Source organism: Ambystoma mexicanum, chromosome 8, assembly GCF_040938575.1.
Source record: "Ambystoma mexicanum isolate Mex_15411 chromosome 8, UKY_AmexF1_1, whole genome shotgun sequence".
Taxonomy (NCBI): Eukaryota; Metazoa; Chordata; class Amphibia; order Caudata; family Ambystomatidae; genus Ambystoma; species Ambystoma mexicanum.
The window spans coordinates 1,527,664,185-1,527,685,936 of NC_090929.1; the positions used below are offsets into that span (position 1 = coordinate 1,527,664,185).

A 21,752-nucleotide genomic window follows, 5' to 3' on the forward strand; every position below is an offset into this window, starting at 1 on the left:
ACTGGACATAGTCCACAGCCCCTTCAATGATATCGACAAGGCTATCTAAAGGAATATTACGTGCACGTTGCGCTATTGATACGTTCCAGCTGGACCATAGCCAGGCTTTCTCAGGCATCACGGACGTCAAACCGAATGGCAATGGTTTCAGACAACATGGTGGGGAGAGGGTGGTGCTTTTACCTTTCGCCGTCAGCAGAGCAGTCGCAGGTGCCATAATTAACGTACAGCTGGAAAGAAATGCGCGCCTAGAGGCGCTCGTGTGTCATGCAGAGGAAAGTCTGCATTTTGAGGGCTGTCTTCCATACGTCTTTGGTTGATAGTAGTCTCGTGCTTTAATGACGACGCGAGTGTCTGCGTGCCTGCCACCTCCTTCAAACACACATACAAACACGCACACGCTTCGTCGGCTTCGTCACAAATTCACTCTCGCGCGCATGTACACACGAACAGTCCCACTCACCGACACTCGCATAATAACACACACCTTTGAATGGTACACCACACCCACGTCCTCACCTGTTGGTAAATCCGCAGGCGCGTGCACATGTGCGCACACATTCACATGCACCCTCTCTCGGGCACACGCATAAAGCCTGGATACACCCCCCTAGAAACCTTATGAAGTGAGTTATTGCCGTTAGCACCCCGAACGTGGCATGTGTCTTATTAAAACACGCTCTGCCGTTGACACGGTTGCAAAGAACCGCACGTGACCACACGATTCTCATTTGTTGACGTAATTTTGAACGAGACCCGATCTCTCTGTTTTTGTGTTAATGTATGTTGCCTTAGGACACCTGTGAACGCACCGGTGCCATCATTTAAAATGTGTACACATGTGGGAGACCCTCTAAGTTCATTTCACACCGCCTTGAAAAACTGAGTTTTCTTGCCCAAACGACCTTAGACCTGAGCTCTCTCTCCCCCTGAGTCTGTAGTCGCCACCTATGCCTGCCGGAGAGCCAGCGGGGGGCAGCTTTCAGGCAGAGGCGTGCGCCCACCGCCTCCTTCAGACCATCGCTCGCGACTCCTAGTGGCGCCTTCCCGCCTCCACGGTTGGGCGCCTAATGAGGCTGCCCCTCTCCCAGAACCGGGACGCTGCCGGGCATCATTGAGGGCAGTTTGCTGTTTAATTAGTGGCAGCATTGTGCGGGCTCCGGAGGCCAGCTCCTTAGAGGAGAAGAGAACTGGTGAACCCCTGGCCACCAGGGATCTGCCTGTAGGAAACCAGCCGCAAGGCTGCCAACTCACCTCTCACGGAGGAAGAGGGCGGCTGTAAAGGGAGCAGTGGGTCTCGGGCTTTGTGGAGGTACAACTTCCCAGCTGCAGAAATCAGCCTCGAGTAGCGCAGGGCACCGGGTCTGTGCGCCCTCAGCAGGGGAGCGACCCTCTGTGTGTGGCGCATCTGCGCTGAGTGCATCTGAAGAGACCTTCGCGTTAGCATCCTGTCGCCCCCCAGGATAGGGGGTTGGGCAGGAGCCGCGGCTTCGGCTGCCCATCGCAGTAGGTTCAGCGCGCAGCTCAAGCAAAGGGAGGACGCAAGTTGGCAGTCAGGACCCTGGACAGCGCGCTTTGGAAATTTTCAGCAGACCTCTTAGGAATCCCAGCCCTGCACGTGGATGGAAGAAGGGGGTGTTTGTGAAAACCTAAACATAGATCTTTCCAGGCACGGCCAGGGAGGGGGGCTAGAGGGCTCCTCCTTTCATCATTTCTCGATACAGCTGCAGACCTCGCAGTCGTAGGTGAGCGGGAGCAGGTCCTAACACATACATGAACGCACTGTGAGCGACCAGCGAGGTCTCATGCATAGTAGGGTTTTGGAATTGTCCTGCCTGTTGGGTTGTTTGGGACCCAATGTAACTTTACCCGAACTGTCCGCGGACGCAAAAAAGGGCGCACGGATCACGGTTGCAGGCAGGGAGAGCGGCAGCGCCCGCCAGTAAAAGGAAGCTTCTTAAGAGCCAGCTGCGCTGAATTCTCCAGGCTGCCTCCTGCTCCTGGCTCTCGCCCAGCTCCTCCCCCACGTGCTGCCTGCCTCCAGCAGATCGTCCAACGTGAACAGTTTCATTGAAAGGCAATTCCCCACTTACAACAAAACAGAGGGACCGGGAGAGGATCTGCAAGTCGCAGGGAGTTCTGTTTTCCTTCAGCAGGCATCCCGGCGAGGACGGATATCCGTGGGCATGGAGAGAGGGGCTGGCGCTAGCCCAGCCCGGATGGCACTGCTCTGGGCACTGGCCTTTCTCAGCACTTGGGTTCTTTCTCGCGGAGCGATCTCCTGCAGAAACTGCCACCTCCAGGTCGGGCTGCCTCCACGGGGCGCTTCTTCTCCGCTCGCCGGCTCCCGTGGCCGGGCGAGGAGGCACTCGCGGAGAGATGTGCATGGCTGGAGCGGAGGCTGGGACAGCGAGGGAGGCCTTGACCTCAGTGAGGCGGTGGATGGTTTGGAAGGGCTACGTCCCGATACATTTGGATTTGGAGCATATCAGACACCGGCCAATAAGGCCAGTGACCCCCAGGAGTTCAACGCAGGTGGCGGGGGTACCAGGAGCAACGTGGACCCCCGGCCAGCGGCACCGACAACTTCTGGTCTGTACAAGAGCACGATTGTCCCTGGGGTGGCACCTGTCCGCGGTCCTGGGGGTCACCCGAGGGCTCATGCACAGCCCAGGGGCGAGCAGAGAGCATTGGAGGGGACACTGTTCGGCTCCCACCCGCAGAGATCCAAGAGGGGTACGGACAAGAGGAAGGGCTTTGGAGGGGACAGCGCGAGCAGCCACCTAATGGATGGGCAGAACGTGAGAAGGTCCGAGGGGAAGGGCTCCAAGGAGGAGGGCCGCGTTAACAGGCCAAAGGTGGAGGAGCTGCGACTCACCAGCACCACTTTTGCCCTCACTGGCGACTCGGCCCACAACCAAGCCATGGTGCACTGGTCCGGGGGTCACAACAGCAGTGTGAGTACTCGTGCGTGTGCACAACTATTACTCGATCGCTTATGGACGCACGTTATGTTTTGGCAAACTCTTCAGCCTGCCTGTCCCTGCCACGACCCATGACTGTGCCCATCCCTTATCTCTCTCAGCCCGTGTTGCCAACTTTGTGCCCACCCGCCAAACTGTCCACACATGTTTTTTTTATGCAGTTCATCGGTGGATCTGAATGTTCAACAATTCAAATGCCCTTTGCACAACACGCCTGGGCAACCAAAGCAACCAATCCGCCTACCCACCCACCCATACCTTTCCACCCAACTGCCCACACAATGCAATCCACCCACCCACCCATACCATTCCATCATCTATACCATTCCACCCAACTGCCCACACAATGCAATCCACCCACCCACCCATACCATTCCATCCACACATACCATTCCACCCAACTGCCCACACAATGCAATCCACCCACCCACCCATACCATTCCATCATCTATACCATTCCACCCAACTGCCCACACAATGCAATCCACCCACCCACCCATACCATTCCATCCACACATACCATTCCACCCAACTGCCCACACAATGCAATCCACCCACCCACCCACCCATACCATTCCATCCACCCATACCATTCCACCCAACTGCCCACACAATGCAATCCACCCACCCACCCACCCATACCATTCCATCCACCCATAACATTCCACCCAACTTCCCACACAATGCAATCCACCCACCCACCCATACCATTCCATCCACCCATACCATTCCACCCAACTGCCCATACAATCCAATCCACCCACCCACCCATACCATTCCATCCACCCATACCATTCCACCCAACTGCCCACACAATCCAATCCACCCACCCACCCATACCATTCCATCCACCCATACCATTCCATCCACACACCTACCCACCCACCCATCTATACCGCTCATCCAGGTATCTATCCATCCACACTCCCAAACATACATCATCCATCCATCCATACGGTCCTTCGCCCATCGATCCTTCAGCACTCCCAAATATGCATCCCATTAATCATTCAATTCATCCATCCATCCATCCGTCCGTCCATCCATCCATCCGTCCGTCCGTCCCTCCGTCCGTCCATCCATCCCGTCATTCATCCAGCTGTCCACCCATCCACACTCCCAAACATACATCATCCAACCATCCCATACTGTCCTTCACCCATCGATCCTTCAGCACTCCCAAATATGCATCCCATTAATCCATCCATCCAATCATCCATCCCGTCGTTCATCCAGCTGTCCACACATCCACACTCCCAAACATACATCATCTATCCATCACATACGGTTCTTCATCCACCAATCCTTCGGCACTCCCAAATATGCACCCATTCATCCATTCATGCAGCCATCTATGCATCTATCCGTCCGTCATCCATCTACGCTCCCAAACATGCATCCATGCATTCATCCATCTAGCATTCCTTGTGTGCCTCTTTTCCTCTGTTTGCTGGCTAATTCCTTGTCTAGCACGCCCTCTCTTTCTGTTGCGTGTGTCTCACACTTTCTGTTTCTCTAGCGCCCTTCCGTTCTTCCCTCTTTTTCTGTCTCATTCGCGCTCTTTTTTCTCTCTTACACCTTTCTTCTCCCTCTCCTGCGCTCTGAGTCCCCAGCGCATTCTTGCTCTGTTCCTTCCCACTTTCTCTGCTTTAGCCTCTCTTTCTCCCTCGTTCCCTCTCCTCCACTCACTCCGTGTATCGCTATTTAGCTGCCTTTGACACTTTCTCTATCTCGCCTGTTTTCCTTCATCTTCCCTCGCTCGCTGTCTCCTCACTTGCCTCACCTCTCTCTGTCACGCCGGTTTTACCCCATCTTCCCTCGCTCGCTGTCTCCTCACTTGCCTCACCTCTCTCTGTCTCGCCGGTTTTCCCCCATCTTCCCTCGCTCGCTGTCTCCTCACTTGCCTCACCTCTCTCTGTCTCGCCTGTGTTCCCCCATCTTCCTTCGCTCGCTGTCTCCTCCCATGCCTCACCTCTCTCTCTCGCTCTCTCTCTAGCAGTCTCGCCCTCTCTCTGTGTCCCTTGTCCCCCTGACACTATTTCCCGATGCAGCTCGTATTCGCAATCCCTCTGTTCCGCGCCCGATTTTCTCTTCAGCTGCCTGCTTCCCAAGTTTTTGGAAACATGAACTTGTATAGGATGTACATGGCTCGGGGGTGGTCACGCCACTGCCAGTTGTTCTTCGCCAATGCCTAAAGCAAATGTTGTTTCATAATGCAGCGGAGGCCCCCAGAAAACACAATAATTGAGATTACTGCGCGAGAGCCGGCTGCAGACTCCCTCCCCGCCGCACGCGGCCGCAGAGGGAACAAGCAGCGCCTGTGAGGATGTGTCAGGATGAGTTATCTGCCCCGGTGCCTCCGCGCTGGGGGGAGAGGGTGGGCGCCGGGTGCCAGGCCCGCCGTGCACCTGGGAGCGACATCCCTCTCCCGGAGGGCGCAGCGGCGCCCAGAAGCAATCGCAGCAGTGTCGGTCCGCGAACATTGAACGGGTCCGGCTGTGATAGTAGTAATAAATAAAAATAATAATAATTCTGAACTCGGAAGCCTAGCCGGAAGAGTGAGAACGCAAGGAGGACTCGTGAACGAACTACACATTACATCTCAAATTAATTTAGGTGGCCGTAAAAACATTATTTTTTATGGGGGTCTTTTTTTATCAAGAGATGGCGCCCTTGAAATTCGCATGAAGCGCCAGACCCCACCATTACTGCTTCCTGGCGTGGATACGCAAGCAGGGGTATTGTGTTAGCACACTCCAGCAGAGCTCTACATGTTATCATAAGGCGATGGAGCGTGCATTTTATAGAGCCCAATAAATGGAGTAAGTGCTGGAAGCCGGACTACACTAAGCGGGTCCACGCCATGCATAGCTCGGCATTTTATCAAACGGCGATGGGAGCGGCCATTAAAAAGCGTACGTGTTGGAAGTGGGCCCACACCCATGCAAGCGGAGCTCGGCATTTTATCATAAGGCGATAGGAGCGGCCATTAAACAGTGTAAGTGCTGGAAGTGAAACCACACCATGCATAGCTCGGCATTTTATCAAACGGCGATGGGAAGCGGCCATTAAAAAGCGTAAGTTCTGGAAGTGGGCCCACACCCACACAGAGCTCGGCATTTTATCATACGGCGATGGGAAGCGACCATTAAACAGTGTAAGTGCTGGAAGTGAAACCACACCATGCATAGCTCGGCATTTTATCAAACGGCGATGGGTAGCGGCCATTAAACCGCACAAGTGCGGCGATGGGAAGCGACCATTAAACAGCGTAAGTGCTGGAAGTGGGCCCACACAGAGCTCGGCATTTTATCATACGGCGATGGGAAGCGACCATTAAACCGCGCAAGTGCGGCGATGGGAAGCTACCATTAAACAGCGTAAGTGCTGGAAGTGGGCCCACACCCGGGCAGAGCTCGGCATTTTATCATAAGGCGATGGGAGCCGCCATTTAACAGTGTAATTGCTGGAAGAGGGCCCACACCCGCGCAGAGCTCGGCATTTTATCATAATGGAATATAACGCATCCATGAAATAGAAGTGCTTGCAGTAGTACCACCCGCATAGCAAGATCTGAGTTCAATCATAAGGCGATAGAACGTGCCCATTAAATAGCGTCAGTGGGCCCACACCCATGCATAGCTCAGCATTTTATCATAAGGCGATACAAAGTGCCGTTTACGGTTCCCGATAAATGCCGTAAATGATGCGAGTTTTACCACTCTCATAAATAACTCTGAATTTGACCACAAGTCGATGTAAGGCACGCACTAAACGGTGTAAGTGCAAGGCGTTAGACCACACTCTGACAGAGCTCCGCATTTCACCACAAGGCGATAGAACGTGCAATGTACGGCGCCCAATAAATGGGGTAAGCGGTGCGAGTTGGGCCATAGGCACCTGCCCATCATGGCAGTGATGAACTTCGTTATGCCCCTCGTATGGGAGATTGGAAGTGCAGCAGCGTATCAACACTAAGACCACCTTAATTAGCTCCGAGGGGAGCTCCTTGGCCACTTTGATTTGTCATTGTCGATGTTCCGATAGAATTCTGTATTTTTTAGGTAGAAGCTTAATATACGTCCTTTTGAGACTCCCTCCCCCTCCCCCAGTGGCATCGGCTGACGCGTGCTGCAATACACACAACAGAGATACGCGCTGTGTGTACCCTCTGGAAGGATGCTTGACTGATTCGGTTGTGGCTTAGCAGGTGCACATACAAAGTCTGTCTTCGCTGGGCCTGAATACACGAGCGCTCACTTGGGTCCGTGGCTGTTGAGACCGATGGGCAGGCAGCTAGTGCCCTAGTGGCTGCATAAGATACTGTGCTTGGAAGAACGCCACATTCCAACCCCGGTTTCCCCTACTTGACCCCATTGTGTAATCCTGGCCACCGACCTTATCTGTTAAAGTTCCGGACCCGTATAGGACTGTTGCTTAGTTGCCTGCACACAGGCTAATTGCTGATTTCCAGCACCGCACGAATAGCGAGATTTACTTGGAGCAGTACAGGACGTCACCGGGTTGTTTTAGTTCAAAGGCAGGGATCATTTTAAGCACACGCCCCTCACACATTTTTGCAAAGTTTATAGCACTCGGAGAATGGTCTATTAATGCATTTGGGTTCTTTTTTTTTTAATTAGCAACTTTTAAATAACACGTATAGCTGATTGAATGCACCTATGATTTTCAATATTGGGCACCATACCATGCACCTATTGTGAACTGTATGTCCTAATCACATCAGTCAATGCTCCCCGAAATACGCGAAGGACACGCGTTGATGTATTTAGGGTCTGTTTTTCAAAGCGTTTTTTTAAATTGGGGCTTTCTCATTGAAAAAAACGTCCTGTAAATCAGGCCCTGGGAGTGATATACTTCACAAATCATCACGTTCCGTAACAATCTGTGCGCTGCGTGCACGCTACGGTTGTAAGCTGTCCTTTGCTACGTTGCACCTAAATACAGGAAGCCGCTGGCTTCCCACACGTTTGCCCCTATAACAGGGATTTGCCGGCTTCTCTCGGCCTCGAGAGAGCCTGTAAATGGCGGATTTAAGGGAATATAGACGCGCCAGCTGTGCTTTCCAGGGGGATGCCCGATTTAATATGGCTGACCAGCTCAGGTGCGCTCCACGGACTTGGTTCAGCGGCCGCAGATAAAGCGTGAGTCAGAAGCAGGCCGGAATCATTGAACTTCCGGGTCAGTGCAGCTAAACCAACTCGCAGAGTAGGCTCCAGGCGCATAATGTGAAGTGGTAAATGCATGTTTTAAAGGGATGTGATTTCGGGGCTAATTTGCCGTTTTTGTAACCTAGGAGACCCGCAGCAAGTTTGCAGAAATTGCTCGGCCAGCGGGCAGTTTCCCACTGATCTCTGGTTCTTTGGCAATGGGGTTAGGTGAAGCAATCCATGTTAACTGCCCCGTAACCAGAACAGTTACATTACCATTGGCACGTGGAACGCTTTTAGCATGAGGTTGCAACAGTGCTAAGAATTTCGAAGATTGTTTTTGAAATTTTGGAACTTTTTTATTTTAAACTAAAAGGCCCTGATTTGCAAACCGTTTTTCAATAGGAAAATCCTATCGAAAAACACGTTGTAAATCAGACCCAACGTATTTAGGAGGTTCAGAAATCATACATGCGTTGATAATTTCATATTTTAATGTTTGTATTATGTATGGTTATGATGTTTTTTTGAAACTTGCAATGATCATGAACAAAAAGTGGCACTGGCTTTTGCGCCAATCTACTGCTGCCACTTTGCCCTGGTGAAGCCTTGCATTCTCGTTCAGTGTTGGTGTCACTGCACAACTCCCTGCACTGGTGCAAAATTGCCCTGCACAATAGTGCTTTATGCACCAAGCTACTTTCTCACTTGGCCCGATTGTGTGATCCTGGGCAAATTTCTTCAACTCGCAATGCCTCAATTCTTGTATCTGCAGACATCTACTCATATCCGCCATCAGTGGGATCCGCCATTAGTGGGAGTGCTTGGAAATAGGCCATATGCCAGTGTGAAGAGCTGTACAAATAATTGGATATTCACTCAACAATTGCTGCATCAGGCATGTGCAGTGGGGCTCTGCAGTGTGTGGGTCTGCCCCTTTAGCACATGCTGGCAGCATTTCAGGATCAAAGAGGTGTTTCTCCTTTTGGTAGAATGTCTCCCCCTTGTGATTCTGAACATATTGCATATGCAAAATGGACTGGAAACCCACCCACCCTAAAGTCACATGTCATAACCGTTTAGCATGCCTGGTGCCGTGTGATGAGAAGAGTGGTTTGTGTTAAGCAATAGTGACATGTTTATAACTTCTGCTGGACCAACTGGACACTTGGAAAATAAATAATGTATGGTTACGTAGGGAGAAGAGCCACTTCCATTGACAGATGAACATGGAGGTGTGTTCAATGAGGAAGCAAAGGCCGGCATACATCATTATGCAGCGCTTGAACACACAGGTGATGCCAGTGACCTGATAGGAAATTGACATTTCACAGACTCTGCTTGTTGAGGATATGGAAAGACACATCTAACACACATTTGACATGGCTAGATCACAGGGTTGGGATCATTGGGACAGCACTGGTCCTGGGTTGCACGGGCGGAGGGGGTCAACCAAGATCTGGGGGATGTCATGGTGCAGGTCAAGATTGTATTGCCAAACGAGGGCTTATGTCGTGACTGTTCACACATTGAAACTTGGCTGTTGGGATTTTGTGAAAAAGATAATGGGCCTGTCTTACAAACCCATTTTGTTCTACGGGAGAACCCCATTGAAAAACGCTTTGTAAATCAGGGGCAGGATCGTTAACGTACCTCACGTTGTTTGATAAGGTGCGCAACATATAAGAGTGTGTAATGCTACTGATGATGCGTTTTAGTGGCATCAGAGAATGTTTAGACGTCAAGTGGTGAAGGCGTGGGCAGCTGGCCACGAGCTCCTGCAGTGGAAGAAGATGCATCTGTGCACTAGGTGCATTATCATCGTGTTGTCTATGTCAGGGGCCTGCCACCTGCAGCTCTCCAGATACCTTGGATTATGACTCCCATGATCCTTCACCACTGACCATGATGGCTAGGGCTGATGGGATTTGTAGTCCAAACCATCAGGCGAGCCACCCATTGCAGATCCAAGGTATATGTTCTACTAAACAACCAATGTGCTAGTGACCCTGTGGAGAAACCGAGGGGGCAATGAATGAATGACACACGATACATTCCAAGACCGGCATGGTATTAATATATTCATATTGATGACAGCTTAGGACAACATTTCTAGCTATATGTCGAAACTCATTTTCCTTTCAGCCCTTTGCCCAGTAGTTGTCTCACCACAAACACATCGCTCTGCTAGTGAACGGAGGATAGCACAGGGGCAACACGCTGGTCTTGGAAGTAGGACCATGCAGAGCAGCAGAGATTTGAATCCTGGATCCGTGCTTAGAAACCAAACTCAGGTTTGTAATAAGGCGTGTTATAAATAAATAAATAGTCTCGTCTATCATTATGTTTGAGAAGCCATTTCATGTTGCTCCAGCGCCCAATGATAGAAGATTGGGCTAAAGCTTAAGAAGGTGGCGGAGAGGGGGCCATCAATCCTTTCTATAACAGGATCGCACCGGATTGGGTCATTTTTCCCCTCTTGGATAGGACGCGCCTTGCCCATCCTGCTGGCAATTCATTTACAGTGGACCTGCTGCACAGGGTTTTACAGGATCCAAATGCAGCATATGGGCTTTTGTATCATGGGACTATGCATGTTCCATGTAGAAAACCATGGCCATTGTAGCATACACCAATAACCATTAACAAAATCAAACTTCAATCAAATGGAACTTTCTTCAGAAGATCAATGAGTGCAGTAACTATGCCCTTTAGAAACCATTTGCGATTGGTCCACGGAAAGATGAAAAAATGGCATACATTAAAGTGTATGTTGCTGAATATGCTGTAAGGTGTTGCACTATTTGCAATGGGCCTGTGCTCCTTATTCTGACAGGGCAATGCAGTGAACCTAATCTTTGTGGCACTTTTTGGAAGGTGGTCAATTCCATGATCAAGGGCGTTCCATAATCCATGTTTTTCATTGGCCAATGGTCGGTCGGCATCAATGAAGTGAGGCTGACGAGTTTGCACAGAAGTAGTTTGCACGCACCTATAATGTGTAATGTCTTCATTATACAGACACCCCTAAGTATGTTGGGTGGTCTATTTGTGGAAATGGTTCCCTCATTTTGGGCAGCGTATATATTTCCTGACTCCGCTTAGAGCAGATATTTGCTTGAGAGATCCATGATGGGAATCACGGCCGGCCACCTCTTGTATTTGCAGACCATGTCAGAGTTCTGTGTGCTTTGGACATCATTGTTACCAGGTATGTCTGTTTTTGGGTTTGCTTCCGAAACACGATAATGGATTCAGAACCAAAACGGGAGCCTATAGGTTCGGATCAAGAGTGCCAAAGGATTTCCAAACTCTGTCATGGAGCGGATCTCTGATTGCACAACACCCTCCTGAGCATCAACAGACATATCTGTGATCTTTTTTTCAGACCATCTTGTTGCTTAGTTCAGGAAAGAGCAACTCATCTCCAACTAATGCTAGATGAACGAGAGTAGTAATCTGTAAGCGTTTATAATGACAATTCTTTTGGGGGGCGAGTGGAATTTTTGTGCTATTCACGCTGAATACTGTTTTAACTAAACTGTTGATTGACAAGTATAATTTCAAAATAGGAGGCTCTTATATTATGCAGCAGAAGTTTATTTTTGTTACTCTGGACACCCACCCCCCAGTGAATTCATGCTCAGACTGGCCATAATGCAAATTAGCACATGTAAAATGGTTATTGCTCTCCCCTCAGCCAATCGGAATGTTCACAGTACAATCAATAACTACTGGTACTGACTGCATTCTGAACATTCTGGCTTCAAAAGTAAACAGGGAAACGGCAATGCAATTTCCAGGCAATATTTCTTTTAGCAAGACCCTTCCTATCTGGTAGGAGCTTTCTTTGCTGCAACATTCGATTTAACACAACATAGAGAAAACTACAAGTATGCTGATGTTATACCCTCTCAAGTATAATGACATTTGCAATTACAATCCTTTATGAAGATAACCTTATATAAGTACTACTAAAAACACATTTAATTCAGTCTGTCTATTTGCTTTACTCACAATTAAAGTAACGTTTGTACCTCACCACACAAACTCCAAACAATGTATTGCAAATAGCACTATTTGCTAATAGTCTTATGGACTTTGAGAGGTGTAATTATTTTGTGAGAGACTAACCCTTCCTCAATTTATGGCCCCCAGCTTTGCATTGGGCCTTACTTGGTGCTGGTCATTATCCTGGGGTAATGACTGCTCCCTTGATCTAGAAGGATATAATATCAAGGTAGAACAACTGTACATGTGTATTTCCAGCTGCCACACAGAGATCTTCAACGCATACTGGGATAACCACTGCACTCGAGGCACCGCTGCATGCCGTTATGGATGGATATTCTGATGCCTGTGGCAATGGTGCATGTTAACAGAGAATTGGGGTTGTAAGACCGTGGCTGAAATGTTCAAGGGAGAAAGGCAGAAAGTTATTTGTCTGAAAAAATCATTGTCTTCTCTCCCCTGAACATTTCAGACTTTGCCCTTGTCCCCACCCCGCTACTTACCTGAGGGCGGCACACCTCCTTGTGTGCCGCTGTCTCCAATATCCCTCTGCAACGCCGGTTCCTTTCAATTGCATGTATGGGAACAGGGGCAGCAGCAGGATCCGCTTTTCCTTTCTTTTTTTTTAAAAATACTTTGAGTCAGGGTTGCACCCTCACTCAAATTACAGTGAAGAAGGGTGCAAGGGTACAAGATGTTCACATGTAGACAAAAATCAGACAAATATGCCATACGTTTTTTTTCCCCAGTCTTTTTGGGTGATTCCGTTAACAGATTTGGTCTGCCTTAACTGCCCCATTTAAGACAGGTGTGATCCTTAAACATCCATGACACAGGCAAAAAGGTTTGCAAAAGTGGATGCCATTGCATAGGTCAGCACGTGGCGAAGATGCCACAGGGACACACCATGCGTTTAGTAAAAGGTAAATTTCATACAGAGTTACTACATGCGTGAAATAACTGGTAATCACACCTTTGCAGTGTGCAAAGGAAGTTCAGAATGCACTGAGAATGGTGGATCACAGGATTTGGGTGGCTTAATCGGGTGAGGGAGGATGCTATATTGGCCTGTAGACATGCAACTAAGAGAGTTTCAAAGTGTTGCTTCTGACTTTCTTTTGGAATCTTCCCAGGGTATCTTTAACCAAACCTGTGTCCCCTCGAGCAGGGCCATCTTAAGCTATTTTGGGGCCCCGGGCACAGACCTCTTTGGGGCCCCCCTCCACCCTGAATAAAGGGATCCAGAATATGTGGTTGCGCCACCCTCATCAAGATCACAACCCATCGTTTTTGATATTCTGCCTCGCAGCGATCAAAATAAGAACTGATATTAGTATTCAGCCCCCTTACCCTCTTCATGAGGAAGGTACACTGACCATAGTATAAATGCAGGACACAGATCGTATGAAAAGGTCCACATAGACTGATGGCTTAGATTGGCTGCCTCACAGAATGCAAACGTGCCCAGGCATGGATACAGGAGACCAACTGGATGAAAGGAGAAAATAACACATGCAATAGCATATAGTGGGTGAAGATTAGAAGCTAGCCGGAAGGTGTCCATATCAAGACGGGCTGAGAGTAGTGTTGCCATTAGAGAGCAAAGGAACAAGTGCCTGTGGTGTGTAATATATCAATACACACTATTATTATAGAGGAGACGTGCTCAGGCATGGATACAGGAGACCAACTGGATGAAAGGAGAAAATAACACATGCAATAGCATTTAGTGGTTGAAGATTAGAAGCTAGCCGGAAGGTGTCCATATCAAGACGGGCTGAGAGTAGTGTTGCCATTAGAGAGCAAAGGAACAAGTGTCTGTGGTGTGTAATATATCAATGCACACTATTATTATAGAGGAAGCAACACTGCATCCAGTGAAAACATGAGTGTGGCTTTTTTTAAGATCGTACACTGAGAATGAAATCACTCTAAAGGACAACAATTGTGAAAGGTCTAGGGCTGGCAATTTTGACAAATTAGGCAATACGAGATTAAACGAAATGCCCAGAACCACACATTGGTTAAGAGGTGCTGGTGGGATTTGGATCATATCAAAATGAAGGAGGTAAACATTTCAAAGGCCAAAATACAGAATTTCGAGAGCCCCATTTTAGTGTGTGTGTGTATGTATATGTTATATATCTCTATATATATATATATATCTATATATTAATATATATAATATATATATATATTAATATATATATAGAGATAGATATAATGTGTGTGTGGGGGTGTGGGTTAAGTTAATAAAAAAGGTGGAGGGGTATAGGAGGGGTTGTGGGGGGTCACCCCTGAATATATATATGCAGCAAAACAAAAGATTAATTAGGTATTTTGGACTTCGAAATTCTATTTTCGAAGTAATCACATAGATGCATTGGGATTTAAACCCACTCTGCAATTGCTGTAGTTTACCACTTTATTTTCCAGTTCTTACCATGACCTAAAATAATCCCATTTTAAAGAAATCAAAGAACAGAACACAACATTACCATTTTGAAAATGTTATAGAAGGTGACTATGGAAAATTGAATGATTCTAGATTCATTGGGCCTCATTACAACCCAGGCGGTAGAGGGTTAACGGCACCGGTAGAGCTGCCAGCGCCATTAACCATCTACCGCCTCATTATGAGGTGTGCTCACGGGTCCCGCTAAGGACGTCTGGTAAAAGCAGGCCTCCTTAGCGGGACCCGCTAGCAGACCAGGATACTAACAACGGGCCCATCATTAACGGGCATATTGTTAGCATCCTCCCCATTCCCATTGAGCCCTACGGGGGTTCAAATGGGAATGGGGATGTACCAGGTCCGGGTCCCGGGAAAAGGAATTACCGGGCCCTCCAAGGTCAGAATGGCCTGGTAATTCCCCATTCCAGGAAGACGGACACGGTACCCGGTATGGGGGTAGCCATGCCACTAAAAGCAGCATGGCTACCTCCATACTCGTAATGAGGCCCATTGTCTCCATCATCTAGAGAAGTAGTATCACCATGCTAATTGAGGTGATCTTAAAAGATTTTGGCCATCACAAGTTTGTCGTAAGCTGCAGGTAGTACAGCCAGGGGCTCACTGGCAAACTCGCCTTACTGTTTCCGCCGCCTGATAATCCGGTGATTGCGGGAAATGATGGGTTGTGGAGGGACGGTAAGTTCCCATTCCCACGTAGTCTGATAGGAATCCATGGGAATTGGATCACTGAAGCACCGTCACCATTACTAACAGTGCCAGTGCTTCAGTGAAAAGTCTTCCGATAGGGGCTTGAACTACCGGCAGGCCTGACCTCGGAGTAAGCCGGTCTGGGAACAATGCCGGAGCCGGTTGTACCAGAATTTTTCCCTGACCGGCTTACTCGTAACAAGAGCCTTTATCTGAATTTCCCTTTTGCATCTTAAAGCTTTAAATATACCCAAAACACAGGCTTGTGAAATGGTTACTTGTAAATGTGCAGAAAAGAATCTGAATTCTACAAAAAAAAACTTGTTTTTCTGTCAAATGGGCAGACCTAAAATGTGTTTGCCAGAGGCCTGCAATATCAGGCCCAATCTCTTCCATCTTGAACGCCTTTCACTTAAATAACCTACAGAAAAAGAAAGAAATATACGGCGATGGGCTACACAATGCCACCAAGATGTGAGAAGGCAAACAATAGGAAAGTCTGAGTCGGCCTTGCTATAATTTGGTATTGTAACCTTGCACATGAGCATAGATCTCTGGAATGAGTACTTAACACAATGAGCTATATTAGGAACCAGCACTGAAATTTATCAATATTCATTGCAACCTTGACTATTGCACATGATCAATATAAATCACTACAGAAAGGTGAGAATGCTACATAAGTTGTACCGTAGTGAACGCACAGACTATGTATTCCACAGTGAACAGAGAAAGCTTTACTGGATTAATTGATCAGAGCCGAATGTACTTGCATACAACAGACAGGCAATAGGGTTAGAACCTCAGATGGATGACATTAAAAAAAAACGGATGTGTGCTATTTAAATTTCTACGTTTGGTGAACAATGGGAACTGACCTCTTTAGCTCAGGCAGACTGGTGGGGCCCCATTCCAAGGTGGGGGCCCGGGGCAAGTGCCCCTTTTGCCCTCCCATAAAGACATCTCTGCCCTCGAGATCCATTGGGTCAGAAGGATCCACATGAATGACTTTACTGTGTTTTTCTAAGTCTTCATCAAGATTCATCACATGTTCCTTTTTCCCAGATGATCTATTTCTGGGATGGCCTTTCCATCTGGAGTTGTCAAGCTGCAGTCTTTCTTTTGCCATACACCCCAAAAGAAATAACTTCTACTGAGGTGAGATTTTGAAGAATCTGTAGAAACGTCTGTGGACATTCACTCTCATAGGTCTACCACACTTTATTACCAGTGGTTTATGTCCAATAATCAACTCATTTTGAGGTGCCAGTCGATAGGTTGCTCAATTCAAATTAACCCCAATAGAATTGAACCTTCTATAATGTAATGTAATGGAAAATTGCATACTAGTAGAAAATGTTGCAGTTTATTGGGCGGTTGTGCTCAACTCAGGGAGTTCCTGCCCCCCCCACCAAGCAAGGTGGCGGGCACCCAAAGCGCTATTTATTTCAGATTCACCTTGGTGAGGCCTCCGACCCGTCTCGCACACACCCCAACAAATAACCTGTGTCACCAATGGACTAGGAGCCAGGCCAGTGTACATTAAGAATATATATATATATATATATATATATATATATATATATATATATATATAGTTAAAGTTTGACAAACAAGACTAGCAGCCAATATTACAACTCCCAAATACTTTCTGTTATAACACAGGTAAAATGTTGAAACATGCAGTCGCAACGTACAACACATTTATTTCAATTTAACCAATAGTAAACATTCACAATACAATGGAAAAATAGTTTTGCAACACACATTCAAAGGACGTCTGGTAAACTCCAGGCAGTGCTATGGGATTCTGATTTGGGAGCAAAGGGAATCAATGGGAAATGCTGTTTTCTGGCTTTCATGTGAAAGGCACAGTTGGGAAAAGGAACTCAAATGGGGAAATCGTTTTTCAACTTTTATTTAAAAGCCAAGGTTGGGAAAAGGAACTCAAAGGGAAATCACTTTTCAACACACATTCAAATGAGAAACAATGCTTGGCAACTCTGGTTTGGGAAAAAAGGGAATACATGGGACATTTCGTTTTGCTGCACACATACAAATGAGATATAAGACTTTGTAATTCTGACTTTGGAATCACTGGGAATAAATGGGAAGTTTTGATTTGTACTCTCTACATTCACTTGAAAGGTAGTGTTTATGATTACTTATTTTGGGATTATGGACACCCCCCTAGGGGACATAAGTCAGGGGTTTCAGAAGGACAGTCACCCAAGTCTTTATGGTCTATACTGGATCTAACACACTGGTCATGAACTTTGTTATTTTCAAATTCTAACAACACTCATGCCATGATTTTCTATATGGGAATTAATTGATTTAACTTCAGTTCAATGTTCTAAGGATATACACAGCTTCCCACCTCACCAAAATTTAACGTAAAGGATTAATGCAGGATGTTTCCAACACAATGCAATTTAAATGTATAGGGTAATGTTCTATAGTGGAATTAATTTGAATTGGATTCAAGAAAATGTGCCAAGGGCCTATACAGTTTCACCTCCCCTACCGACTAACGGAAAGGGATAAGTCAGGGAACTCCCCACACAATTGATGGCTTTTGGATTGGTCTACTTACATGGGGGGCTTTGGTCAGGGAAAACAGCAGGGCTCCTTTGAGGACAGCACAGATCAGGTCAAGGGCTTTCAGTCAAGGATTTTCTCCTGTAGCCAGACTCCTCCTGCTCCTCTGATGGGGTCCCAGCTAGCTGCTAGATAACCCTCTCACTGTCTCCAGTGCAAGGACTGAGGCCTCTCTGTTAGTTGTTCCTTGGAAGAGTCCGTCAGCAGGCTATCTCCTAGCGTAAAGTGAAAAAAAACCTTTCTGATGCAAACATGCCCTCTTATAGGGCTGTTGACACTCCAAAATTGTCATAATTCCCACAATAAGGAATAGCTTGCACTCTCCCTTCACCTCCCACCAAGACACCCACTGGCTGCTGATAGGACAAGGAGTTGGAGTGTGTGTGTGATGTAGGCTGAGGGAGTAGAAATATTTGTCACCTCAAAATGACATGTGGGATTTATTTTTTTGGGTTCTGAAAATCTAACAACATGGCAACTATGCTAATTATTCACATAACTACATACATCTATAGATTTTTGTTTTCTACATTTTATGGTGAGTTGGAAAATACTGATTTTATTTCGGCACGCCATTCCTGGGCAGAGCCAACGTTTTCGTGGTTTGCTACTGCGCCAAAATAGTTACAACTCTGACACTACTCACTTCCAATATTAATTTCACTGTTTATTAGTCTATCAATATTTCCAATTCCCCGGATTTATAAAAATGCCTGAATCATACTTTTAATCATAACTTAAGTTAAGTACATCACAAACATTTCATTTATACATGTTCCCAACTGGCATTTTATCTCCTTTAAAATGAAACCTTGCTGGGATCGATAGGACAAACAAAGCACCTTTTAGTTAGGAAAAAGTTTATGTTTATTAGCTTATATTGTGCCAGAGACCGCAGGCATCAGGGCGCAGACACAGAAACAAATACAAAGTCAACAGAGAGGACAACAGTCTAGACAAACAGCAATGTCTTGAGGCTTTCTTGAAAACAACCAGGTTATCTTCCGGTGCATCTCCACAGAGTTCCACATTACAACTGCCTGTGAGGCAATAGCCCATGGTTGCTTCGTGCTCGATTACTTCTTGGTTGTGTCAGGCGCATCGAGTCGGTGTCCTGTCAAAGGTTCGACACCAAAAGGATCGAATGCAATAGGGTCGAGGCAATAGGACCGAAAACCAAAGGGTCACATTTTTTTTATGAAATATATATATTTTTTGAGTTTTCGTATAGTAAAAAAGTAGTGTTTTTTACTTCAAAAACGGGGGTTTGGGTCGGGACCCCCCCAAAAAATAAAAAAATACAAAAATAAAACATTCAACCCTTTGGTTTTCGGTCCTTTTGATTCTATCCTATTGCAATTTGGTCTTTTGACCTATAACCCATCGAGTCCTTATGATATGATATGATATGATATGGCATTTGTAACGCGCCTATACACAAGTGTTTCAAGGCTCGACGAGGCAGGGGGGGACAAAGGGGAGACAGACAATGATCCTACTAGGCCAGGTGTCATTCAGATTGCTCAAGTGCAAGGGTAGTGGGGAAGGGAAATGTGCAAGGGGGAAAGGGAGAGGGGAAAGTGCAGTACAGGGTTAGTAGAATACAAGATAAATAATAAGGGTCAGTTGGTGGAAAATGCAAGGTAGGTGCAGACAAGTGCTGGGAAGGGGGCTGTAGGGATACAGAGACAGTCCCGGAGTGCAGGGGTTGCCAGGGAGGCAGTGCAGGGGAGAGTGGCTGGGCCAAGGACCGAGATCGGTGAGTGGCCCAGTTGCAGATTCAGTGCAGTTTCAGTTATTTTAGCAGGGGAGAGGGGGAGAGAAAGCGGAAGCAAAGAGGAAGGTTCTGAGGTGCTTCCGGAACCGGAGATGGTTCTCCTCAAGTTTCAGGGAGGCAGGAAGGCTGTTCCAGAGGTAGGCCCCTGCTGCAGAGAGAGATCTACCCCCAACTCGTTGCTTGGAGAAGCGGCTGACCCTGAGGGAGTTGGAGGCGGAGGAGCGAAGAGCTCGAGAAGGAAGATATTTAGGAAGGGAGAGTTGAAGGTATTTTGGCCCAAGGCCCCAGAAGGCCTTGTGGACAATGCAGAGGGTTTTTAACTTAATCCTCGCAGCCAAAGGGAGCAGGTGTAGCGATTTCAGTCCTGGAGAGATACGGTCCCTGGGCTTGAGGCCAAGAACAAGTCTCGCAGTCCTGTTCTGGATGACTTGCAGAGGGCGGAGAGTAGAGGCAGGCAGATTTAGATAGAGGCTGTTACAGTAGTCCAGCTTCAAGAGAACCAGGGCTCTAGAGACAGTGAGCTCTGGGGGAAGGAGAGGAAAGGACGGATACCTCTGAGGAGGTGTAGCTGGTAGTGTGACTTCTTAGAGACGGCAGATATCTGAGGAGAGAAAGAGAGTGTGGAATCGAAGGTGACCCCAAGGTTTTTTGCATTGCAGGTAGGAGCAGGAGGAGGGCCAAGAGAGGCCGGCCAGAGAGCTGAAGGGAAGGAGGGAGTGGGTGCGCCGATGAGTAGAATCTCAGTCTTACTGGCATTAAGGCAGAGGTCATTGGTGGCACACCATTCCTGGATAGCAAAAAGACAGTCAGAGATGAGGGAAGAAGAGGAGGCCGAGGGTAGCCTGAAAATGTGTATCATCCGCATAGCACTGAAAGTTGGGGCAGAGAGCAGCAATGGGTGGGCAAGGAGTGCCAGGTACTGGTTGAACAGCCAGGGAGAGAGGTTAGATCCCTGGTGGACACCACAGGTAGAGAAAAAGATGTCAGAGAGGAAGGACCCCAATTGGACCTGGGAGGGTCGATTGGAGAGGAAAGAGATCAGCAACACCAGAGCCTGACCAGTGATACCCAGGCTATCATGGAGACGGTTGAGCAGGATGGTATGGTTGACAGTATCAAAGGCAGAAGAGAGATCAAGCAAAATGAGAACACATGGAGTGTTAGAGTCAAGGTTCGAGAGCAGGTCCTCACGGATGTTCAGAAGAGCAGTTTCCGTGCTTCTGGCAGCTATGAAGCCAGACTGATGGTCATGAAGACTACCAACATATTCAGCATGGAGATTAAGCTGGGAGATGGCCAGTTTCTCCAGGAGCTTGCCCAGGAAGGGAGTGATAGAGATTGGGCAATAGTTAGCCAGGCAGGAGGGGTCGGAAGAGGGTTTATTAAGAAGAGGGTGCACAAGGGAGTGCTTGAGGGGGATGGCGAAGGAGTGTTTGCAGAAGTCAGCCAGGGCAGAAGCCAAGGAGTCGATGTGGCCCTTGATAGTTTTGGAGGAACAGGGGTGGACCTGTTTTGACGAGACTTTCATAGATCGGACTTGTCTGGAAACCTCGTCAGCAGAAAAAAAAAGGGAAAGGCAGAGAAGGATCGAGGAGGGGTGGCTGCAGAAGGGCCAGAGGTAGAGCAGGGAATAGAGGGGGGGAGGTGATAGGAGGAGAGTGAGGACAGTAGATAGATCGAGTAACTTTAGTTAAGTTTTCCACTAACAATCTTTCTTTTATATATTGCTGTGCTTTTCCATATAAACACAATAGTGTTTATTTTAAAACATATTCTCACTTCCACGGGAAGCCAGTGTAACTCTGTTCTATGTACGGATACTGGATCCTGTTGTCATGATGCCCGCTCCCGGGGAGCCGGTTCAAGCCCTGCGTCCCCGAAAGCGGACATCCAGTCCCCAAGCAAGGACCAAGCAACCCCATATAGGGGCCCTTTGGACAGTGTCCTGGCGCCTATGGCGCCAGGCTCATAAAAGACATCAGTCCTGGCGCCATAGGCGCCAGGCTCATTATGGAAGTGCTTGGGTGCACTTACCTGATGCAGAC

General features: G+C 47.7%; 1 protein-coding gene across 1 annotated transcript in view; it reads left to right on the forward strand.

Annotated features, from left to right (window-relative positions):
* The first annotated feature begins 1,106 nt into the window (after window positions 1-1,106).
* The window catches only part of SORCS3 (sortilin related VPS10 domain containing receptor 3), a 3,021,596-nt gene continuing 3,000,950 nt past the window's right edge, over window positions 1,107-21,752 (forward strand). The window contains exon 1 of the mRNA XM_069611752.1: window positions 1,107-2,957. Within this exon, the coding sequence (XP_069467853.1) occupies window positions 2,187-2,957 (771 nt within the window). The 5' untranslated portion in view covers window positions 1,107-2,186. The remainder of the gene's footprint in view (window positions 2,958-21,752) is intronic.